The following is a 24,952-nucleotide window of genomic DNA, read 5'->3' as shown; positions in this document are numbered from 1 at the left end:
GGTGATAATCTAAACATATTTTTATTAATTGTTGATTACTCTATGACATGGCACGCACAATGAGGACAACCGGCACCCCACGATTTTAATTATGACTCATTTTATTTTTAATAATGAATATAAGCAGAGGTCATTTAGCTAGCAATTGTAAGCAGCAAAAGAGAACGTGCGTAATAGTTGCAGTAATATTTAAAATCTCAGAGCTCTTTGCTTTAATTCTGCACAGGAATTGTTTAAGAGTTTTCCAGGAATTGGGAATTGGGCAGTTACTGCAGAAAAACTGCAAACACCTTGAAGGAGGTCTGCTTATTTCAGAATTCGAAATTTAAGGGTCCTTTAACAATATGTTCAAATTAAGTTTAATTTATTAACAAATTTTCGTCATATTTTTATACCTTACACACACATATATATATATATATATATATATGTGTGTAAGGTATAAAAATATATATATATATATATATATATCTGTGTCATACTTTTTAAGGTGTACAGTTTCTGTAATTTCATAAAATTATTTAATAATTTTATTAATAAATCAAAAATACACTAATTTAATCATTTGTTCTAGTTCAATGAGATTTTAGTTGACTAAAGTTGAGTTACTAAGTTGACTGACTACTGCTGACTAAAGTTGACTAAAACTTTAGTTGTATTAGAAATTATACAGTTACTTATAGTGAATAAAATACTACTCGTTGTATAATTTTTAATATAAAAGCTACTCTTAATTGTACTTCGAAAATAACTGTAATAAAGAAAAATGTTTTAAAGCATTTTATTTTTCAGTGAAATCATATTTAACAATTAAAAACAGAACATAGGATGTGGCTATAAACTTATGCATTTTGCAACGCAATGATTTTGAATCACTAAGTGTTATGACTAAATTTGAAAGATAACTACTTCACGCTTTGCCAAATGGTAGCAGGGTCAGGCTGGCGTATAGTACTAAAATTGTTTTGTTTCTGGCAGTAGCAAAACCTCGCTCTTAAATGATTGATTTTATTAATCGAAAATTTATTAAGTTTGCATTTAAAAAAAAAATCGGAACCAAAAATTTGGCGTCGGCGTATGCATGTTCGGGTGTAGGATTACGCGTATATGAGATCTAGTAGTGAAATTTGATAATTTGGAAAACTGAGTTCCATACTGCAATGAAGAAACGTAGATTATACTTTTATAAATAAAAGAAACTCCACAATATGTGTTATGTTTTAAAAAAAAAGCATTTAAACAGAATTTGTTTTATTCAGATAAAAAACATTTTATATTTTAACTGTTATCTTTTTTTTTTTAACTTAAAAAGATAAATGAAAATATAACGTTTTAAATTCGCTAGCATGCTTCATGAAAATGGTCCACACACTGAATGAATTACCCTGTTATTCCGAACTTTGGGTTAATTTGAATTCTATTGTATCACATTGTTTTACGCCTCATATCAGCCACCGCAGTTTTATATTAATTTATCTTTAGTGAATAGTAAGTGCACACACAAACGTACGCACACGTAGATGACAAAGTTTCATGTAATCATTTTCCTGAACTATGAGCTACAGCAACTAAACATTCTTATTACTAGACGTGCTAAGACAACATAAACCCGCGTAATGTTCATTCTTGCTACTTCAGCTCCTCCAGTAATCGTTAGCTGGTGTATTTTGTTTAAATCATAACTAAAAATTCGTTTTACAAAGAGACATAGAAAATAAATTGTATCCTCCTCCAAGATTTAAACTACTGAAATTCCTTTTGCTAGTTTTCTATTACTAACTCCTTACACCACAGTAACACGCACTATGGAATTCAATGAATTAACTACTTACATTCATCTCCACTGAATAGGTACTGGGGAAAGCAGCGATACTCAGTATAACAAATTTTGGCGGCAATGAATTATCATTGGCCGCATTTTAATTTTTGTGCTATTGTAGAGATTATTAATTATTTTGCATCAGAACGGGGGAAAATGGAAAATCACTTGTGTCTTCTCTGGGATTCAAAACACAGATCTTTTACTTAGCTGGGTGTGTTAACTACTTACACCGCGAGAACACATATAGGGAATCCTATTCCATACAATTTTATATTTTACTGCATTTTAGGGAAAATCTGTTAGTTTTAATTTGTCTGTTCATTTGTCAGTTTTTAAATTCGAAATCTCATTTAGTTTAAGAATTCTTATTTAAATAATTTTAATTAATTTGATTGAGAAGGAATTCTAAATTAATTTTCTTCTGCCAGACACGTTTTAAATCATATTAAATGTTCGAAGATTGAAATAGCAGGATGTTTTAACAACTAGGCTGGTTAAAAATAAACCTTACTTTAAATTATGTGATGGCAATTTCTTTAAACTGCTGGCTCATCCGAATCAGCTGTAACTGCAATTTAACGCTCACAGAGAAGCGTTTCGCTAAATACAATGTTAAGGCTCTTTCTTAAACTCGAATACATGGAATATATTTAATGGATTAGGATATATTTAATGATAAAACGTAAAATATCTTTAATGAACTCCGTTTTAGAATATTTAGTATGTCAAACATTATATGATATGTTAAACCAAATCAATAACGATAATGTATGTAAAGTTGTAAAAACGGAATGTGTGTTTACATTTAAAAACTTAAAAATTAAAATAAAATAAGAGTAGAAATAAAAATTAGTGCAATGTACCTATTTCTGCATGTTTGATAGTTTAAAAATCGGCTGAAAATGTAAAGGATGTTACAAGCTTATTTTTGCACTGGGAAGTGGCTTTCGAGGGAGCAAGTAATGACACTTAGCGCTCGAGGGCGCTTTCTTTAAAGTGAAGCATCTGAGAATTCTCTCCGATAAAATTTTTCTGGTAACTGACGCTGTTAAAATCGGTGTTATTTCGCTTCAAGGAACTGCTTTCCTAACAGGAAATGTACGGAAGTTTTTCCACTAGAAAAAATGCTTGACTGTTTTCCCAACATCTTAAATTAGATAACTCGTGAATAGTTGCATGTCAAATTTATTTGCCAGTTCATTTTGTGTAATTAAACTACTGGCTCTTTTGAAATGAAAATACGAAAATACAGCTGGTTGGTATGTTTCTTTAATATGACAAAGCACGCGACGAGTGATACCTACGGGATGAATGTCTTCGTGGAAAACCTTTCAAAGAAAAACTGTCTCGCATTTACATTACACATGGAAATAAACACTAAACAAATATAACCATTCAGTTTACTTGAATTATCAGTATTAAGCCACTTTATTGCTCTGCCGCTGGTGAGTCAACACGTGTGGTGTTCAGAATACGGTAGAATTTTCAGATATTGGAACCATTTCTTTACGCTATCTTTGCTATCGAAGGATTTTTATCTATGCCACCTGCTAAATGTTGCCAATCTAGTAAACATAAAAATTTTCAATTTCACTTCCATGTGGCATCTCATACTTTTACTCATTATTGCTGTTACAAAAGTACATCAGATATAGTGGAGTCTTGGATCATGAACGCTTTACTTCACGGAAAAAGTATCTGAACAAGGAAAGCTTCAGATGACGAATGGTGTCTCGTTTATCAACACTCAGGTCAACAAAAAAAAACTTTTAAAACTGTTTTGAAGTAACTTGTATCACATAATTAACAACCAGGGACTTCTGGAAACATCATTTTAATATTTTCTGTTTTTTAAACCTTATTAACAAAGTCTGGCAGCAAGTGACTTTGTATAGTATATTTTGGGTTTGAAGTAGTTTTTTAAGCCCCTGAATTATGCCTGCGAGAAGTTATACTCAGATTGGGTTGCAGACATGACTTTGAGCGCCTTGACATTTAAAACACTTGTTTGGTTGTCTACGGTATTGTGTCTCTAGGAAAAAGATGGGCTAGGAAGTTGGCAATGAAAACGTGGAGAACTTACTAGAGGATCATAAAAATGACCTCAACTTGAAAGAAATACAACTTCAGAAGGAACTACAAAACGTGATTTTGGAAGACGTGTCTTCAGAAGAAGATAAGAAAGAAAAATTACCTTAGTTCTCGAATCAACAACAACAAACTCTTATAACCACTCCTGCTACTGAAAGCAACTGCGGCGTTTTGTAATGATTGCTTAGTTCTCGGATCAGCGAAATTTATGTAAAACGGTTCAAAATACAAAGTTTTCACATACATATTTCACTCTTATGGAACTATTGCAAGCTACAGCATAAGCACTTTCAATGACGATGTCATGTCCCACTTTAGAAACATTCTGAAACATGGACAACAACAAACTACAATGGGTCAAATTTTGAGCGAAACAGAAGCCCAGTGAATCTTAAGTAGAGTAGCTCTTAGTGACAAAGAAAAGATTTAAAAGTTTTCTGCTATAACCATTTACCTGATGTTTTTCATGAAAGAGATTTTCAAACCCAAACTATAAAATCTAAGAGCGTGAGTGGAAAATGTCTCACCAGTTTTCACTTACGCTGTCCTTTCAGGTACAGTAAAGTGAAGTTTTCCGCAATATTATCTGTCTTATATTGTGGCAATATTATCTGCCTTATATCGTGTGTCTTTTTTGTTTTACATTTAATGCTTTGTACTAGTTTCGGTTTATAAGCATTTGCACAATGCACTATTATAAAGTTCAAAAAGATGTCATCTGGGGTCTAGGAATCAATTCATCCTTTTTACATTAATTCCTATTAGGAAAATTATGTCGGTTTACGAGCCAACGAGCACATTTGCGACGGTTTTCAGGGGCGAATTAAATTGTGAACCGAGGTTTCACTATACTTCAATTAAATTTGAATTGATATTATGTAATTTCAGTTTATTCCATTGAAATACCGTGCTATATAACACAAAGTATATTAAGAGGACTAAAATAAATAAGAGTTACTTGTATGTATTATAAGCACTTACGTCAATAAAAATCACAATGAACTATACAAATTAATTTTCTTATTTTTAGCAACCCATTTAGTTCCTACTCCTGGTCCCGTCCGCAGATCGACAGTTCAAAGAATGGCAGCAGCTGACCATTCAGAAACCAAATCAACAAGAGACATCACCCTTAGTAGACCAGACAGTTATCAGCTGACAACTAGGCCGACGGTTGCTACTCCTGTTGCTCTAGGTATGAATAATTTTTATTTCTTTAATATAAAAAGAAAGAAAACTTCCTGTAAATTCACTCAGTAACCAAAACGTTTATTCTGATTATTTTAAGTTAACATAAATTACTGTAGAATTGTATAGTCTGTTACTTCAAAATTGGAGCTTTAAGTTCATAACGCTCCGTTCCCCAGTTTATATTCGTCATTTTCAACATTTACCTTTACTTATTCATTTGAAACTAATGCAGTCGTACCTTGGTATTCGTCATTAATCCGTTCTAGACCCTTGGACGTATACAAAACGCAATCCTGTAAAAATAAAGTTATCAATCCGTTCTTCAAAACAATATTACTATTATAATAACACTGCTTAATACTCAAATAGCAATGCAGTGAGTGAAATATATACACTAAACCCTTGCCGAAAGCAGGGTTTGCGTCATAAACACATTGCTCATATGGTAAAATCGCATTCCGCAAAATTAACTTTCTTTGGAGGGAAAAAAAAAAAAAACGCGTGGTGTCGTATACGTAAGATTAAGGAAGTACGTATAACTTGTCAGGACTTCTGTTTCTTCTAATATTCTTTGCGAACATCATTGGAATCCTGAGTAGGAACAGGGAGTTTACTTAAAACTATGTCCGTGTGAGTGGGTAGAAGATACGACAAAAATGGGATGAGTGAAATTAACCTTTATTTCTCACAGCGTGCAGCCGATCCTTACTTCGGGATACAAAGAAACTTCTTATGTTCTGAACTTACTTATGTTCTGAAACTTAAAAAAATAAGAAGAAACTAAATTAAATAACTAAATTAAATAATAATAATAACTAAACTAAATAATAATAATAAATAGATACTTTACAAAGACTAGTAACGCGAAGATTGGCCTTTTAAACTCTACGCATGTAGTGAGCAATATGCGGGAAACTACAATGCGTCTTCAAGTATCAAAGAGAACTAAGTTCTGGTCTTAAAGGCAGACAGGAACTGACTGAAAAGCGTGCGCGTGGTAAGGCAGCGAGAAGTCTCTTTCTAACTCTGTATTGGCTAAAAGCCATGTCTTAAGTACTTAACAGTTTGCAAGCACAGTTTGCATAACCAAATTTGTTCGCATTTATTCAGGCTGGAAATGGGAAAAAAGACAGGATAGCAAAGTTTCAAAATAAAATAAGCGTGTGTAAAACTTAAAATCCTTACAAATTTATGAAAACTAAATATTATAGTTAACTAAAAGGGGAAATGAAATAAATGTTAATAAAACTATTTATTACTGCTTAATAAATACCAAATGATACCTTTTTTGGAAAAAGCTGAACATTTTTTCTTAAGCCAATGTCTAACAAACTCATTACACGTTTCGCGGTTAAGGAAGGCAAGGTTTTTCAATACATCCCATAACCTTTCTTCTTCTTTCTTCATTTGTGTCAATCTCCATTGTAAAATCATATAATTCCTATACCGTTTCTAACAAGTCGTTTAATTGCTTATATGTTAAGACTCTTTCTCTTCACTATCGTCGCTTTCACCGTCAGCTGGTGTTATAAAACTATCCAAGTCTTTATTTGTCATTTCACTGATCGTCATTATAGACTAATTCTTTGATTTCTCCTTCTTCTATATTTGAAAATTCTTCGCTACCTATTGCTTTTGAAATTTGTACAATTTCCTTGACTTCATTTTCAATCCATGGACATCCTTTAAAATTCTTGACAATTTCTGGCTAGCGTGATATCAGCAAGAATTCATGAAGAATTGCCTTGTTCCCATGCAAGTTTAATCATTTCCATGCAGCGTTTTATGTTTAGTTGCTTCCAAAATGTATAGTGTGTCGGATCTTAACAAATTTATTCGTTGCTTGACTCTTCTCATCAACTTTCCTGAAATTCATTATTAAGGAATTTGCAAAACACTTGCTACATACACACACAATCGAATAAGCACAACATAGTATAAGCACACCATTATATGACGGGTTACTTATTGAATAGTAACAACAGACATATTGACGGTGATTGGCAGTTGTACAACGTTTAGCGCGAGCAATCTTGACTCATCAAATTCAAGTTGTATTCCAATTAAATATCGTATACCAAGCAAAAATGTCATTATCCAAACAGCACGTATACTAACTTGGATATATTTCAAAGAGGATATATCCTAAGGTACCGTATATAATTAGAGGTCATCCATTTTCTATTTTCGCAGACTAATGTCCGATTTCCTTCATATATTTACATATGTGACTACCAACTAGCGTATGCGGGTGTACTCCAACTGCGCAAATGAAAATCCCCCCCGGGTCCTGCTATAGTCCAACTGCGCCAATCAAAGTTTCTTCCCCCTGTTGCCTATAGGGTTACAATTTAACATTTCGAAGCCAATCGTAGCCAAGAGGAAAATAAAATAAAAAGATAGAAATACATATCACAAGAACAAGTAAAAAAAATATCTAATAAGCAGGCTAATTACTTCAATAACAGTAATAAATGCGAGATCTAACAAAGAAAGTAAAATGTATTGGTAAACATACACATTAGCATTACAAGCATCTTTCATTTATTATAATAATATGATAAATTAAATAATTATAAAGCATGCCAATTATATTTTTTATAAATTACATCAATAATAGTCAAGTTGTCTGAACTAGACTGGAAAATTTATTAGAGTCCACTGGCGTGCAAAAGATTATTTTATATCAAAGTGTGTTAAAAATATTTTTGTTAATTAAAGTAATCATGTAAATGTTTGCAGAAATTAATAGTTAAATTTTAAAAAAGCTTAGCGTGAAATCTATTATAACAACATTACTATGCGTTTGGAAAACTGACGTATAAATTGTAAATACATTTAAATTATTATGCTTAGAAGTTTTTTCAAAAATTTACCTAGAAGAAAGGAATTAGATAAACAGTACTGCAAATTAATATAATCAATCAGGTCTCTCAATAAATAAAAGTTTATTTTTTTAACCAAAAATTAAAAAATGGAATGCAAAAATTTGTGTAATATACTTGCAAATATCTGAACATATAATTAATTAGAAATGTATAATTAAATTAATAACAAGCTAATTAACAGTAACATTAAGCTTAATTTCATTCAATCTAAAACAAGCAATCGATCAGGACCTCCACATAACTGAAGTTTTGTTGCTATTTTACGTAGATTTGCGTATAAAATAAATATTTGCACTTGTGAAACAAGTGAATAATGTACTGATAGTCAACAGGAATTAAAATACAGTCGTTAAACATATAACTGCTTGTCAGAAGGTAGGCAAAGTTGCCATAGTTAGAGAAATTGAATGATTATAGAAAAATCATAAAGTTAAGCGCTACAGTGTGAAATGAAAATTCTGGAATAAACATGTTAAGATAATTAGATGGAGAAATAATCATTAATTTATTGATATCCATATAAACTCTATGCTTTTGGAAAACGTTACATATAATTTGCACCGAGGAATCAACCACCGAAAACGAGTTAATTTCTTTCCTTATTTTTTCTTATTAGAGAGATTTGTACACAGGTAAAGAATAAATTAAAAAGTATTTTTACTTCATAAGCTGAAATTTTTGCGATACATTTTTACACAGTAAATAAATACAAAAAAAAAAGTGCTGGGAGTTCTCTGGGATTGGAAACTCGGGTCGAACTATTACTGTTTAGTGACTTTTCCGTTTGATCATAAGACCTTTTGAAATTAGGCTGAACAATATATTAAGGAAAATAGAAGATACAGCACAGATAAGAACAAAAGCGAGATGAATTAGAGATTTACATGTTTGGGGAATGAGTTAAAATTATCTGTATGCCATTATGAAATATTAGGAATGTAGCATAAAAGCCTCAGTGAAGAAGGCAATGGCAAACTAAATCATTGTAATCTAAATGTATAACATTATCAGTATCTGCTATTAATTTCAATACTACTGAAAAAATTATAAATGAATTATATTATAAATCACATGAACTCGTTGTATTATAAATTACAACAGTTAGAAATTAGCTTAATTTAGCGACCATTTTTGTTAACAAATAATTCAAATAATTAATTTTACAAATAATTCAGCCTGAAACTAGGTTGGAAAATGAGCTGCGTGCTGAAGATTAAATTTTACCGAAGTGTTAGAAACATCTTCTCTTAACTAGAGTTATGATGCGAGAATTTGTAAACATTATCATTTAAATATAAATTGGCATAAATACAATACAAAATATATAAATTCTACATACATAAAAACTTGAATACAGTGCAATAATATGTGAAAAAGGAATGGATTAAAAGGGAATTCAAAGTCCCAAGATATAAATATAAAGGAGTTCAAGTTTTTTTTTTTTTTTTTTTTTTTGTTAATTTTGAAAATTTAGCAGACGCTCATAATTATGAATTTATTAATTCAATGTGCATTAGAAATTAAATGCATGCCAAAGTACATCAGGTAGAATAACTGGAAAACAGAATAAATATTTAAACGTTTCTAGTATTAAAATATGGAATTTGTAAGTATGTTAAATAACCTTAAAATAACTTCAGTGACTAAAAATGGAAATCTTACTACGGCAATATATTGCAATAATATTAGTGTGAATTTAGAACCACTTAAGAAATCCAATTTTTAGATTTAATAAAGAGAATTGTTTAAATTAAATTAGAACTGTTTACCTAAAATGGTAAATTTGAAAGTTAAAACCATTCTGCTATCTAAGAAGATTTGTTAATATTTATCTAGACAAGAAAAACCATTCTGCTATCTAAGAAGATTTGTTAATATTTATATAGACTAATATATATATATATATATATATATCAGCGACTAAAATCTACAACTTGGAAAGTTTTTAATTCTTACAGAGAATAAAAACGATCTGGCTCATCATTCTTTTAAGCATCATAAAACTTTACAATGAGTGTAAAAGAAATTCATTTGTAATTTAGCACACGCCAGACTTTAAATTAATATTTGCTTTGTATGTACAATTTTTACAATATTTAATAAACGAAAATAGAGGCTTGCTGTCTCAATAAAATGTCCCATTAATGGCGATAAATGACTTTTTGTAGCACCCAATATTCTTGGTAAAGAAAGAGGGGACAGGAAACGTCGCGCAGTTCGTGGATTAGATAAAAGGGGGAGGGGATTTTCGATCAAATTTCTTGCAGTTCGTACCCTACCGCGTATGCTACAATCAGCCTCTTAATTTAAATTTTAGTGCACGATTAAATTGCAATTAAATTTGAAAGATATAGGGAATCAAATAATCTTTGTTTCAAACTGAATTACATAAAACTTAAATGCAATTCATTTTAATTTGATACCGTTAAAACAATATCAGATTTGTATTTGAATACATAATAATGCTATTCTTCACTATATTATTTAAAAGTGCATTTAACTACGTAAAAATATATTCTTTTAACTAAAAGCAATATACATAAATTAGTAATTTGTTAAAGTTATCAGGTTCAATGTTCCGTCTTACTTTCTTCGGGAACATGCAAGGACCTGACTCGGAACATAGAGCTTACTAAAGCTATGTTCAATAACTGTGGGAAGTAGACAGGATACACAAGAAGGGTATACAAAACCCTTTATTTTTCTCTATTTACAATAACTTCCGTACTTCGGAATACAAAGACCCACTACTTGTGGTCTAAACGTAAAAATATAAAAATAAAACTAAACTCTAATTTAACTTTAAAATAATAAACGTGGAAGATTGGCCTTATATTAACAGGAAGCCGTATGTAGTACAGAGAACTGTGAACACTACAATACGTTTAAAGTTATCAAGAGGATTAAACCTCTGGCCTGGAAGGAAACCAGCAACTGAGTAAAACTTCTAAGGTAAGCGGCCTGCTTCGACTAACTGCGTCCTCTCTTTCGCTTGGCAAAAAGCCACAACTTAAATACTTGGCGCTCGCCAGACAAACTTTGCATAAATACGTTAACACTTATAATTCTGGCCGGAAGTAGAAAATAAGAAGTGATAGTAAAGATTTAAAATAAAATAAACGTTAGTAAAACTTAAGATCCTTACAAAGTAATTAGATTATCCAACTAGCTTGTCATTCTTAATTGCATGGAAAATAAACTTTTAAATAAACTGCATGAAAAATAGTAATTTTTTGTTGAATATCTGAAAATTAAGTGTTTTATACTTTTTCAAAATTTAACTTTCACTTAACTTAACATATAGTGCCGAACAAAACTAACTAAAAAATCAAATAATTCAAAACAAATCTAATTCATAATATATTAAAAGATCAATCGAATAAACAATCGTATATTATATCTATTAATGGTTCAGTACAATAGGGCGCGTTGTGAAGCCTACTAGGGAAAATCAATAACCCCAAATTCAATAAAACTCCATGTTTCTTAAAAGCCTCCCGGCTCAAACAAATGGAGGGACATGAAATTAAACAAATGAAACATAAAATATATATCAAACACATTTATTAATTTCTTGAATATATTACATTATTAGAAAATACTTGGGTAACTGATCAGTATCCCCTACCACATAATTTTCTATGCAAGATAAAACATAATACCACACCAAACCACAGCTCACATTAATTAAGATTAACATTATCAAATCCTACTGTATTATAAGAGTAACACTAGTATTTCTCCCATTTCGTCTTAAAGGGAATAAATACTTATTCCCTTTAAGAACACTGATAATTTCCACATCGATTAATTAATTTAAGTAATTGCTCAAATTTCAGCAAACATTAAAATGACGACTCTTGCTTGAGTATTAAGAAAACTGTTAAAGTAAAGCAAATAAAAAAAAAAAAAAAAAAAAACAATCACTCACGGGGTGAAGTCCATACCGCACACTCCCATTACTCGGGAATACATTTGTATACTGATTAATAAGGCGATTTGACAGCTCCGCAGAAGGTCCAGCGTCCAAAGTTTACTCGAGCACCACATTATTCCTGCTGTCCTTTATTCACAAAATCCTCGTTAATGGAGACAGACAGTTCTTGCGAATTTTAAAGATGACTTGGTTGAAACACCACTGAAGGTTTCCTTACAATTAATATATTCCAGAGCATGGAAGGATGAAAAATTCGACGCAACTGAAACAGGCAGAAAAAACAGCATCGCACAACTTAGACGGATCCTACACGAGTCTCTTTCATTCTGGAAGCCTCGAAACCCACCAAAAAAAAAAAAAAACGTAGAGCTCTTTCTCATTAGGAAGTGAAAGTCGGGAAAAACAGGAATACCGCATCAGGATCACAACGAGAATCTGCATTACAATTCTTGGAACAAGAGAATCGAAATTCTATGCTGAGCTCTACGCATTTATGCCAATGCAAATTCTCGCCAGCTAAATGCCGAGAGAAAATCATATCCGCTGCTCGCTGGTTCACGCCGCCCGCTGCAAGGCAAGGCCGCAACAGAGAAAACGTCCCGATCTTTTTTTTCAGCTTAACTTCACATCGCAGAACTCAAATCAGACTCCAAATCCGACGCAGTAGCCGGCGCTCGCGAGAGCAAGACCTGCAAGGGGTCAAGCCCCCACTCTTTCTCTTACTCTTAGCTTGAAAATCAAAATCAGAATAATGAACTTAAGCCTGGTGCAAGCACCCAGGTAATCTCGGTTTCTCCGCCTCTGTGAGTTCATAGGCTTTCAAAAATCATAAAATTAAAATCACACCAATGCCAGAATTTTACGTTATCTAGACTGAGAAAATGACACACCCATGACGAATCAAACACCAGAAATCTGACAATGCAGTCCAAAAACATCTGTACACACAACGTGAGAAAAAAAAATGGACCACTGGACTAACAAGCGGAACCAAGCTTTACGAAAATCCAATTACAGAAACTTTGTACACCCCCAATGGTCTTGAAGTAAGCAAGCTTGAAACTATAACAACGCGAAAGGAAGACGATTTTGTTTCAAACACCATTAGTAAAAGGCGACAACACAACACCCTACTGCCTCCACTGTTAGTAAAAAGGCCATAAACCAATAAACCAGATGGCTCTTGCAACCGTTCCCTGTCGTTCTTACACTACACTTTCAAGAACTACCAGTTAAATAAGGCTTTAAAAATTTAAGAATACTTTTCCCAGATTAAAATATACACGAATACAAATAAAAATATTAGAATAATAATAACTTAAAACACATATTAATAATTAAAATTCGCGACATAACATTTTCATATTTTACTTTTAGAAGTAGCCATTAGATTTATGTTTTTAATAAAAATGAAGTAATAAAAAGGAATAAAAAATAGTTTAATATGCGTTATATCAGCTCATTACTACTGTAAATGAATTTAAAATGTCAGTCATATTCTCAGCAAATCTGTACATTTGAAATCCCAAGGAGAAGGAGTCCTTTCGTTTCGATCAATTTTCTTCTAATTTATAAACTAACATACAAATGTTCGTGCGAAATCAAATGAAAGAAGTTGATATTGATCGTTTAAAAGCAGTTGACGGTATTCTTTTTTTAAATACAGACTCCCCCTGCATAAGGTAATGGTTTGAAATATAATTGTTGTTGAATAATTCAGTGCTCAACTAAGTAATTTTAATTAAAGTAGTACCAAACTATCTAGACCTTCGCCATAAATGGAGCGGCAGCAAACATTTGTCGCATTATAGGCTAATAATTAATTTCCTTTTCACTCTTGCCGACAAATTGAGCTATGCTGCTATAAACCAGAATTTAATACCACTTTCTTTATAGAATATGATAGTAAAACACTAACATAAAATCCGTCAGACTCTATAAAACTAACAAGCGAGTTATGGCTTCGACTCAAAACGTATAACAAAGTCTTATAAATGTTTTAAATAAACCTTTATTATTTCAGCTTGAATTAGCCAGGAAGCACAATTGTGCTTACATCCGCCACCTGTGGGTATTAAAATTTTTAAAAACGATGAATTTCGATTTAAAAAGGGATCGCTGCCCGACACTACAAATGTTTGGCCGAACTAATCTGTCTGAACTTTTATGCCTCGATTTAGCTTCGAATCCTTGCTTTAAGTACTTGTTGAACTTATTTGCATCTTGGGGAAGATCAACAGGGAGAAGTTATGTCAAAGTTCCTAATAATAAAATTTCATTAATTAATACAAAAGTGCCTTATACCTTAACATCATTTCAACTCATACGCATTGTGAATACCGCGATAGTAGCTATGGAAGTTATAATTTAGTTTCAATTTTAAACTTGGTGCAAGTCAGAATGTTCTGCAATGGAAATAGTGAAAGATGAGAGACAGGTGTGTAAATATGATGTTTTTTTGGTTTGTCAAGCAATAACCATGTCATGATACCTCTCTAGAATGCAAACACATTAGTATACGGATGTTAATAATAGTCAAGAATTGCAGTTATGTTTTCGGATCCAGATTCCCGTAAAATGAGCAAAACATTTTGGGAATGATAGATTCACTACTTTAAGAATTAAACAATACGGCAATGTAAAGCGACTGAAAACAAAACAATGGCATTTTATCATAGAATAGCACCATGTGAGGAATCTTTACACGCATTTATTAAGAAAACACATAGAAACGTAGCTACATGCTTCTTTTTCATTGAATCAGCAATGTTCGAAGTTTGTAACAGCGATAGAGATAGCAACTACCTGTATTTACAATAAATATTAAATTAATAACATTTGACTTAGATAACAGTAATTATCCCAAATGAGTTAGTTGAAAGATCGTGAATATTTAGCTAAGTTTTTCAACAATACAGAATTTTGAGAATCTTACGTCTACTTCAGAAATAAATGTATGAAATTTTCTTTTTTAATAAAATCTATGCAAAGAAGTTCTTGCAACTGCACAGGGTGAATCAACATGTTAACACAAGAAATACATTTCAATCTGGGTGTAAAAAAACTATTTTATTTCCATTTCTCAAATTTAACAATTATTTGACTGTTCTCATGAATAATAACAGCTAAAATCTGATTTAAATGTTAATTTTATTGAAGCCTCCAAGTGAGGAAATATTTGAAAAAAAGAAATGAGAATGCTATTTTAAGTTTTTCTGTTCAGCGCCTGAAAAGCGCGAATATTTTAGATCTAAGAAGAAAGTGAAATACATTTAATGAATTGATTGTACAAAAGCAAATCCTTTTAAATTTATTCCCAAATAGTTCCAAAATGTATTTGCCTTCTGGATTTGTCCCAATTTTGTTTAGAAGTAATGCTTATGTAATTCCATTGTGCCCTTTCCTCGCATTCAAAAATCTTTCAGATAGTCTCATATGCATACGAATAACAAGTGCTGTCATTTTCATTTTTCTCCCTGATACTGGAACAAACCATCTAAACAATGTTTGAGAGTGGGGATGTAAATTAATTTTGTTACGTGCAAAAATAGGGCTGCATGATTTTCACATAATTTTCAATTCTAATATTTCATGAATGTTTACGGAAGCGAAAAGCATTACAAAATATAATGTTTTATGCATCTGACTTTTCTTTCTTTATTTAATATTCAATATGGTAAGATATATTGTTTCAATTGTATAAGTGCTATATGTTGAGGCATGCTATATCCTACTCAAATAGGAGTTCATATTTTATTATTGCATATAGTGATGCAGCATGTAGTATAGAATACTGCATTCTCTTTCCAGTGCTGTATAAGTTTACCCAATGTTTTCAGTGCTGTGCTAGACAAGACATGCGACAAAATTTGTCAAGATATCATCTTAGTGGTTATCAGTATAACACGCAAAATATCTTCATAAAACTTTTTAATTTGCAGCAATCAAACTCAAGTCTCGGTTTATATTTTATTGTTTTTGTTGTAGGATATATTTTCCGTAAATGTCAATCAAAAACATTTACTCAAGAGAATCTCAGATAAAAACGTCTCAGAGAAAGCAAAGCAAGGAAAAAAACATCATGGTACAAAACGTTTCCGAAGAAAGGAAAAAGAAAACATCTCAATTCTGGAACATCGTGGTAGAAAATAATGCCGTGTGAAATCTTCGCAATTTAAAATATCACAATTCAAAATATTGCCGTACAAAAATAAAGCACATATAAATAATCGCATGAAGATAATATCGCAAACATGCATTTTCTGACTGAAAAAACATTTAAGTGTATTTTCGCGTTATGATATGTCACACAAGTAGAAACAAGTAATATATTTTTCTATATTTCTTATATTTGTTTAAATGAGAAATTTGTATTCAAAAAGCACAGAGGAAACTTAAGCATCAAAAATCTGAAAATTAATAAAAACACCAGTTCATAGAATAAATAGTATATAGTATTTTAACTTAAGTCTCTTTCTCATTCTAATCTTTTTATATATTTTTTATGAAAATCTGCTAACAGGTCTTTATAAAAGAGATTAATTAAATAATGACTTTTAGTAGTTAGGAACATAAATTTAAATTTTTATTTTCTCAAAATTGTTTACATATTTTATTCATAATATTGAAAATTTTAAAGCAAGCTGCTTAGTCTTAAAGATTTAATTTAAATAATTAAATGAGATTCAAACAGAGGTAAAATATATGTCTCAGTTAAACATATAATTAATTTGCTATTTTAATTGGAAAAAGTTAATCTGTTATAACACGTAAAACATATCACTATCAGCTAACACGTAAACATACCACTGCAGTTAATATAAATAAATATATTATGCTTCTGACCTATGGAGTTTTCGAGGAAAAAGTACGTAAAATAATCAGTTTAGCAAGTTACTGCTTTAATAAAATTTAAAATTATTATACTCCTTAAATAATATTTCCATGAACTGCACTATATTTTAATTTATCGACATTTTCATTGAATATAGCAGAATATGAAACAATACATTATGGAACGATGGTCAACGTCTGTACTTTCTTCGGCATATCTAAAATTCATATAGATATTATGACTCTGTGTGTCCACAGAATATGACTTGCATAATCAATATTTTGAAACCTTTCTTGGTATAATGAAACCCTAATTTATTTCAAAACAACTAAGCATATGTATTCTAAATTATTCTTACAAATAATTTTGCAACTAGGAGCATTAGTCCCCCCCCATTAGCAGGCACTTAGCCGTCTTAGACTTGGCCACTACTAATGCCGGAAGTGGTGTCCACTTTATTGTGGAAGCATCTAGTAGATGCGGCACCGTTACCTCCTATGAAAGGACGCGACAATTGCAACCGAGCCTTCAACGAGATTCGAACAGGTACCGCAGTAGCTTTCCCTGTCGATTATACGTCTGGGTGGCCCAGTATTATATCAAATTTAAGACTGCACACTAACGCAAGTCGGGATTATCATAATATAGTACGCATGTATAAAATCCATATAACTACTGCATTTTCTGCTCTTTATGAAGTTATAGAGCTTCGGTGCATTCAATGTTATAAAAATCGATTTTTATTTCCTTAGATGTATCTTATTAAAATAATCTACATCTCTAAAAACCCTTTTGCATTAATACATGCGTGATTATGAACAAGTTTCAGTTTATTTCTTAGAAAAACTTAAAAATATTCGTAACGTTAAGAATTTAAAACAAGATGCAGCTGTTTCATAGGCTAACCAAATAAGACCCATCATGGAATCAAAAAGATTTTAATATATTTTACTTCTTTGCTGAGCTATTTGTAAACGATCACAGCTTTGAATATTTCCCACAATTACTTGAATAAAGTATACAAATGTATGAATAGAAAAAAATCTAGAATGTAATCCTTTAATTTCATTGTTGCTTATAGTGTGAATTCTTTGTAAAAAAACCGGTAAGTTGATGTATAAAGACGTAATAAGACCATCTCTGTCGAATCCGGGATCACATTATGACAAAAACATAACGCGAAGAATGGAAGCTTCTTCTGCTGCTTAAAGTCGTTCTTTAGGATATTATTACAAATTGTACAAAAAATTATAATTATTACTTCTTATGATTCCTATTTAAAAGAAGGCAAAAGATCTGTGAAAATGTCAAAACTTTATGAAAACTTTATTTTAAGATGCGAGAGTTGAAGTCTAATAGCGATACAATTATTAAGATTCGTAATGTCAAGAATATTTGTAACGGGAAATATATTTATAAAAATCACCATAAAACAATAATTTATGTCGGAAATCTGAAACAAACTTTATTTAAAAGAATTCTTTTTCTCTCCAATGGATCAAACAATGAAATTCTGTGTTCATAAATTAAGATATGTACGGAAACTCAATGGAAAAAGTCTTTTCAGCGTGAAAAAAAAAATAATCGAGTTTTGTGAAATCTGCATCGGAGTGCACATCTTCAACATCCGTACGATGTGTGAACCAGATTTTTATAGCGTTGCATCTATCCTATACTTAGATATTCTTCATTTCATTGTAAGAGATGAAATGCACATGCTAGGATTTCCTTGCTTTCAAAGTGTTTAGACGATTTTCAACTACACTGTCCTTTCTCAGCTGTAAATTCTTCTGGTTGTTCTTTGCAAATAACTGTTTCTGGAATAAATATATGTTTAGGAGCTTAATAACTTTTCAGCGTACTAATCATTTCTCATATATCTGTAATACATATTCAGTAAATTCTTATTTTCGCAAATTAATTCTCTAGTTAAGCAATTTTATGTCAGAGTTGAAGATGTGGAAAAATTGAGTTAACTGAGTTTGTCTTGCCTTAAATTATTTTAATGGTAAAACCAGCTGTAACTTAATATCATTTTGCGCTCATTCTCTAGAAAAGATTATTTTCCGCACAAATTACATAATTAAAGAACTCGACTTACATACTTGTGTTATTCTTTAATTCAAATTAAACGTTCTGATTGCTTTTCCGATAAAACAATCACGTCATTTGTGGTTAATGATCTAGAGCCTTTACTCTTTAGTAACTCTGAACAAGAGATTTCGAATAATTAATCAATTATGGTACATCTTAATTCCTTTAAACATGCTCTTAAATATTCAAATCGCAATATATTAATTCAATCAGCACATCCAAACATACAATTTATAACCGAACTTTTGTTACCGTTTTTTACTGTAATTTCTTACGTTTAATTATATTTATTAACAAACTCATTTCAGTTATTTTATGGGTATAGTGTCTGCAGAACATAAATAATTGTCAGGTTTTCACTCACAACTTTTAAAAGCACTGCCTGTAATTGTGACAACAGTTACTTGTAACCTTTTACTTGTTTCATATGCAATAAAGAATAATTAACAGAACCAAAGTATACATAAGGGTTTACATCAAAAGCAGGTATAAAACATTTGTTTGCTGTGATAAAATACTACCAGAGATGCCGCAAAACTAAGAGACTGTTATTCGTAGAATTATGATTATGTAGACTGGCGAAATCTGTTTCGCAAATATAGTCATGTCCATAAATTAAAGATAATGTCAGTTCCGACAAATAAAGGTTTAGAAACAAAAGCGTGACTTATTCATAAAGCCCATTTATTAAACGAAAGATAAAGAACAAAGAATATGGTATATGTATCATACCATTCATAAATTATATTTACTTCCGGGAGCAATTACAAAATTTATCTCCCGTACAAAAACTTAACATTATATGGTTGGCATGATGATTAATACATTGTATGTCTCCCAGATCATGAAATACAATCCTTACAACGCCTAGACATGTTGAGTATCAAATTATCGAGCTGATCTCGGGGAAGATTACCCCACTCAGCAAGTAACACCTTCCAAAGTTCCGGTACACATGTAGGAGTTGATTGACGGGCTGGAATTCGTTGGCCAAGCATGTTCCACACATGCTGTATCGAATTCAAATCAAATGAAAATGCTGGCCATTCTATATGGGGGTATCGTCATATTGAACGCATTCTTTTAGAATGTTTTCACTGTGAGGATGGGCGTTGTCATTTATAAACACAAATTCTGCGCCCTGGCACCCCTAACAAATGTACATGTTGTTCCAAAATGATGTATCTATAAATCTGGCCTCTCATGGTTCCGATCTGAACATGCAGATCTTTTCTGGAGCCCAGTATAATTCCACCCCAAAACGAGCAAACCTGCACCTCCGTAAGGGTGTCGTTCAATGATGTTGTCTTCGTGGTAGCAGGTACATGGAGTTCTCCGTATGAAAGTTTGATGGGAATCAGACTGCAAGGTAAGGTAAACTGGACTAAAAACATCACATAAGCCCACTGTGACGATATCCAAATTGCATGTTCTCTACTCCAGGCTAACCGCTAGCTACAGTGAGCCCACTGTGACGATATCCACATTGCATGTTTTCTACTCCAGGCTAACCGCTAGCTACAGTGAGTTGCCGTAAGCGGAAGACATCTGACAGGCCTAGGAGCATATAGACTAATCTTATTACTGAACGTCTGTACACTGTTTGCCTTGAAACTATCTTACCCGTGGCTGAAGATGGCTAACGAGAGACGTCTGATGCTGTGGTCTATCTGCTTCTTTTGGTAGTTACTGCCGAAAACCGTTTCTCATTCGGTATTGCAACTTGGGGTCGACCTGTACTGTAACGCCTATTGACATTTTCATTTTGGAATCGTTGCCAAAGCTTAGAGATGACATTTTGAACTATTCCAAGTTCCTCGGATACTTAAATTTGAGTACGCTCCCATTCCAGGAGGTCGATTAAATCTACCTCGTAAAAAATTATCCACACGCGCCCTCTGTGTCATAACTATACTGTTGTGGCACTGAGCAGCTTACAGAACGTTTGTAAACAATTTTCCTTCTTTGCTACTATTCCTTATATACACCGCTCTGACACTCTCGTCATTGTAATGTACTATCGGCGTCATTTGATGGCTTCCTGCAATTTGCATATTATTCTTTAAGATGCATGCGATAATTATACAGGTAAAGCTTTTACTTTAGAGTTCGATTTCCGTGTGATTCTGAATTATCCTTAATTTGTATATCCGTTCATCAAATGCGATCGTCGAAAAGGTTCTAATGTCTTTGTTTTCCAATAACAGAGGGGGGGCAGCGAAGTGGTTCTTTTATTATTATTATTATTATTCCTTGAGATAAATCCCTTCTAATGGTGCTCCAAAACAGGCACACATATGCAATATTCCCCCGCTACTAAATATGTGCGATGAGAGTTAGATAAAGAAAAGAGAAAGAAGTTATTCCATTCGGCTAATGTCTTTGTTTTCCAAAAACAGCGCGGTGCAACAAAGCGTTTCTTTATTATTCCTTCAGATAAATTCTTGCTACTGGTTTTTTGAAACAGGCGTACATATGCAGTATTATCTTACTACGGTAGCTAGCACTACAAATCTGCTTATACTTCAGTAAAAAGGCCTCATCACTGTAGTATCCAGTACAAATCCTCATTGTATAAAACCACCTTGACCACTTAATGTTTACGGGTTGACATCAAAACTTAATCTTTCGTAGTGTTAATTGACAACTAGTGACTGGGAACATCATTCAAATCGATAAAAACAATCTGATTCCATTGCGTTGCTGTCCACTTTTCGTAATCTTTGCATCAGTGTTAGCAGAGACCTCAAAGGGCCAGAAGAATGCAATGGATACAAAGTACTGGCGAATTAATTAATTGTTAATTTTATAAATCATCCAGTCTTCGTAAATGAGGTATCTGACCACTGTGTTGCTATATATTATTATGCAACGGCCAACATCAAGTTTCTGTCTCTTTTGGATTTAAGAAAATTACATGACGTTGTGAGTAACCGCCGTTATTTTTCCAAACATTAAACTGTCATTTCAGAAGACGTATATACCTGCGACACAATGCAAATAAAAATGCTGATCACGTCTTGTGCTCCCCAATTCTTTAATATAAAGCAAGCCATGTGAATATTTCTTACTGGTACTTCGCTGTTCTCAGCACTAGAGGTACGCCGTTGGCCGAGTAAAAGTCATTAAACTGCTTTAATGAGCCTAATTTATTCGGTGAGAAATTCTGACCGATTGCGCATATGCTAAATTACATCTGAAGTTGCAGTTCCAAAAGATAAGCGGGCATTAGATTATTGCTAAAACTGTCAACGTTTAAACAAATCTCCACAATCCATTTTGTGTTATTTTGAAATTTCATAACATTGCCGCAACTCTATGCCGGAGCAATGTTACCTAAGTGTTCTGCATTTTAAACTTACTTAGGGGCTTGAGTTTAAAAATTTACTCTATAATATCAGTCATATCTGCTGTCAGTCATATTAACCTAATTCTTGATCACAACAAGCGATGCATATTTTCAGTTTTCATATACAAAAGGCGGGATTTTGTCAATTCGGTAACAATATCCGAGTGATAAAACTAATCGCAGTCACATTAAGTGGCGTTTAAAGTATACCATATAATAACCACAATAATGGATGTACATTATGTTAGACTACTGGCTCGATTTCTACAGCCATAAAAGTAAAGTACCGCACGAAAATTAGAAGAACTACTTCCCAAGTTACAAGTCTCAGATTTCCCAGACTGTCTCAGCAATGTGTATTTTAGCTTCTTCACCGGCCAGCCTGACACTCCTTAGACATAACCCTTTTGTTTCAGAAACTGAAGAAGCATTTGCAGGGATCATGCTACAGCAACCAAGATGATTCTGAAGATGCCGTTTAGAAATGATTTGAAGATTGCAATGAAGCATTTTCTTTCACATGTAAACCGACGTTCAGTAGATCGCTTTCCTAACCCCACTAAAATCATATAGAATTATGTGGAAAATTGAAATATTTATTTTAGGAATTTATTTTGTATAAATGTTAAGATTAGAAGTGTTAGCGACTAAAGTTTCGCACTGACATGTAAAGTATTGTTTTAGCATGTACCTATATAATCTAGAATAGTTTTTCTCTAGCTTCAGTTTAATAGACTGAATAAAAATCATGACCGTTGATTAAATCGTAGCACATTTAATTAACTTATTTTAAAAAATACTCAGTTTTTAGAGCTAAAAGAACGACAGTGAGCAGCTTACAGCCCCAGTGCATCACTCAAGCAGTTACCGGACTGTTAACAGAATGATGTAATAAAGATTTTTATTGCCAGTAGAATTGTTTATTCGGCTATCATAAACGAAATCCGAAAACGTAATACACAGTAATAACCATATTCTCTTTTACTCTCCAGTGCTATTTCGCTTTTTTTTTCTTAGCATATTGCTTATCGCAGCTGACAGTTTTTAAGCGTACTTAATGAATCACCAGTCTCTAATAATATACGACTTTTATCTCGTTAATTGAGTCCCATTTCCGTAATGATTATAAATTCGTAACATTTTATTTTTTTTTCTTGTTATTCCAAGAGTGGAACATAATTACTGGACAAATGCGAGTAAGTAATCCGTTCTCCATGGCAACCATCAGATAATCGAATATGGAACCATGCACCATTTCTTTTTATATTGACAGAAGTGGATGCCTAATTAGGATTCTGAATTAGAATGGCAAAGTATTATAGAGTGAAACTTTTGATAAGGGCTATTTTAGCAAAATTAACTTCCAGTTTCAAATTAGTTTTGTATGGCTATTCAAAAATCTAATTTATTAATTTGACAGATTTTTAATAGTTTCCTAATATTCGAGACTCAGCCAGATAGAGTTAGAAATACTGAGTGGTATATTCAGTGCAGAATTTACGTATGAGCTACACAAGTTATAGCATAGAGCCCCCAAAAGTCATATTTGGCATTGACATATAATATCTAAACTTACTCGGGAGAGGGAGCTTCGCTTTCCTTCCCTGTCCTGTGCGCCACTGAGCGGCGTGGAAGCACAAAAAAACCTTTGAATTGAATATCTGGACTTATATAAAGGACACAATATCTCAAATATATTAGGACCTTATCAAGTCTAGGTCCGGCTCTGGGTATATTTACGTTTTTGTACAAAATTTCAAGTTTAAAATATTACTTGATTATCGAGAATGAAATGTTTCTGAATAATAGTTCTAGAGCTCAACTGAAAAGCTGTTTTGCAAATGCAGTTGACATTTCCACAACGCGGGCTTAAATTACGCGGCTCTTTTCAATAAATATATAGGAAATTTCTCTGGTGACATGTGACAAAAATTAATCTGACTGTATAAATAAATGTAGATACTAATCTGTTTTACCTCGATCGTTTAATTTAGCTTATTTGTTGTTTGATTCGGGACTTGAAACCAGTTTTTGTCCCACTTCTACGAAACCTTTTTTCTTGAATATACACACATTAATCATTTTTTCGATCCTTTAATGTCCATATATGTATTTAAATTTGTGACTTTCAAATTAGCATTTATGATGTGCGGAGATTTTTTTAAATGTAATGCAAATTTTTCCTTCACTTAAAGCAGGAATGATCAAGAAATATTAAATAAGAGATTTTTTAGCATTTTACAACGTGATTTAGCGCGGTAGTCAACGTTTAGTTAACGTTTTAAGGAATTCAGTATTACCAAAAGATTTTTAATAATGCAAGGGACCTTTGCCCGTAAACGTAGAAGTTTCCAAAAGTCAACTACAGCTAATCTGTAATGAACATTATTGATGAGCAAAATACAATTTAAAATTATTTAACAATTATTTTCTAATTGTTTACACCTACAGTAACAAAATACTGCATTCATGGAAAGACTTGCTTCTAATAACATGAAAAACATGTTTGAAAATATTATTTAGATTATAACTATTGAGCCTATATTTTCAATGCGAAAAGGAAAGTAAAAGAAAAATTAATTTTAAAATTCTAACATCTTTTCATCAAATTCTTTTCTAAAATTGCATGTATATATATATATATATATATATACTCAACTACGATAACATTGTCAATGAACAGTTACTAATTAGTCCTCAAAGTTAAAGACAAAGATATAAAATATTTGCAGGAAAATAAAAAAAC

The 24,952-nt window shown here is 32.1% G+C and overlaps 1 protein-coding gene across 2 annotated transcripts in view; it reads left to right on the top strand.

Moving 5' to 3' along the window:
* LOC118182863 (agrin-like) overlaps positions 1 to 24,952 on the top strand; it is a 1,858,472-nt gene that overhangs the window by 1,599,533 nt on the left and 233,987 nt on the right. For both annotated transcript variants that reach the window (XM_085810649.1, XM_085810648.1), the window contains exon 17: positions 4,944 to 5,108. In XM_085810649.1, coding sequence (XP_085666775.1) covers positions 4,944 to 5,108 — 165 coding nt within the window. The remainder of the gene's footprint in view (positions 1 to 4,943; positions 5,109 to 24,952) is intronic.

This window comes from Stegodyphus dumicola, chromosome 2 (assembly GCF_044657685.1).
Source record: "Stegodyphus dumicola isolate Sdum_Otavi_A_Nest chromosome 2, ASM4465768v1".
Taxonomy (NCBI): Eukaryota; Metazoa; Arthropoda; class Arachnida; order Araneae; family Eresidae; genus Stegodyphus; species Stegodyphus dumicola.
Note: the sequence above shows the minus strand (reverse complement) of the source record. Positions and strands in the feature narration are given on the sequence as shown.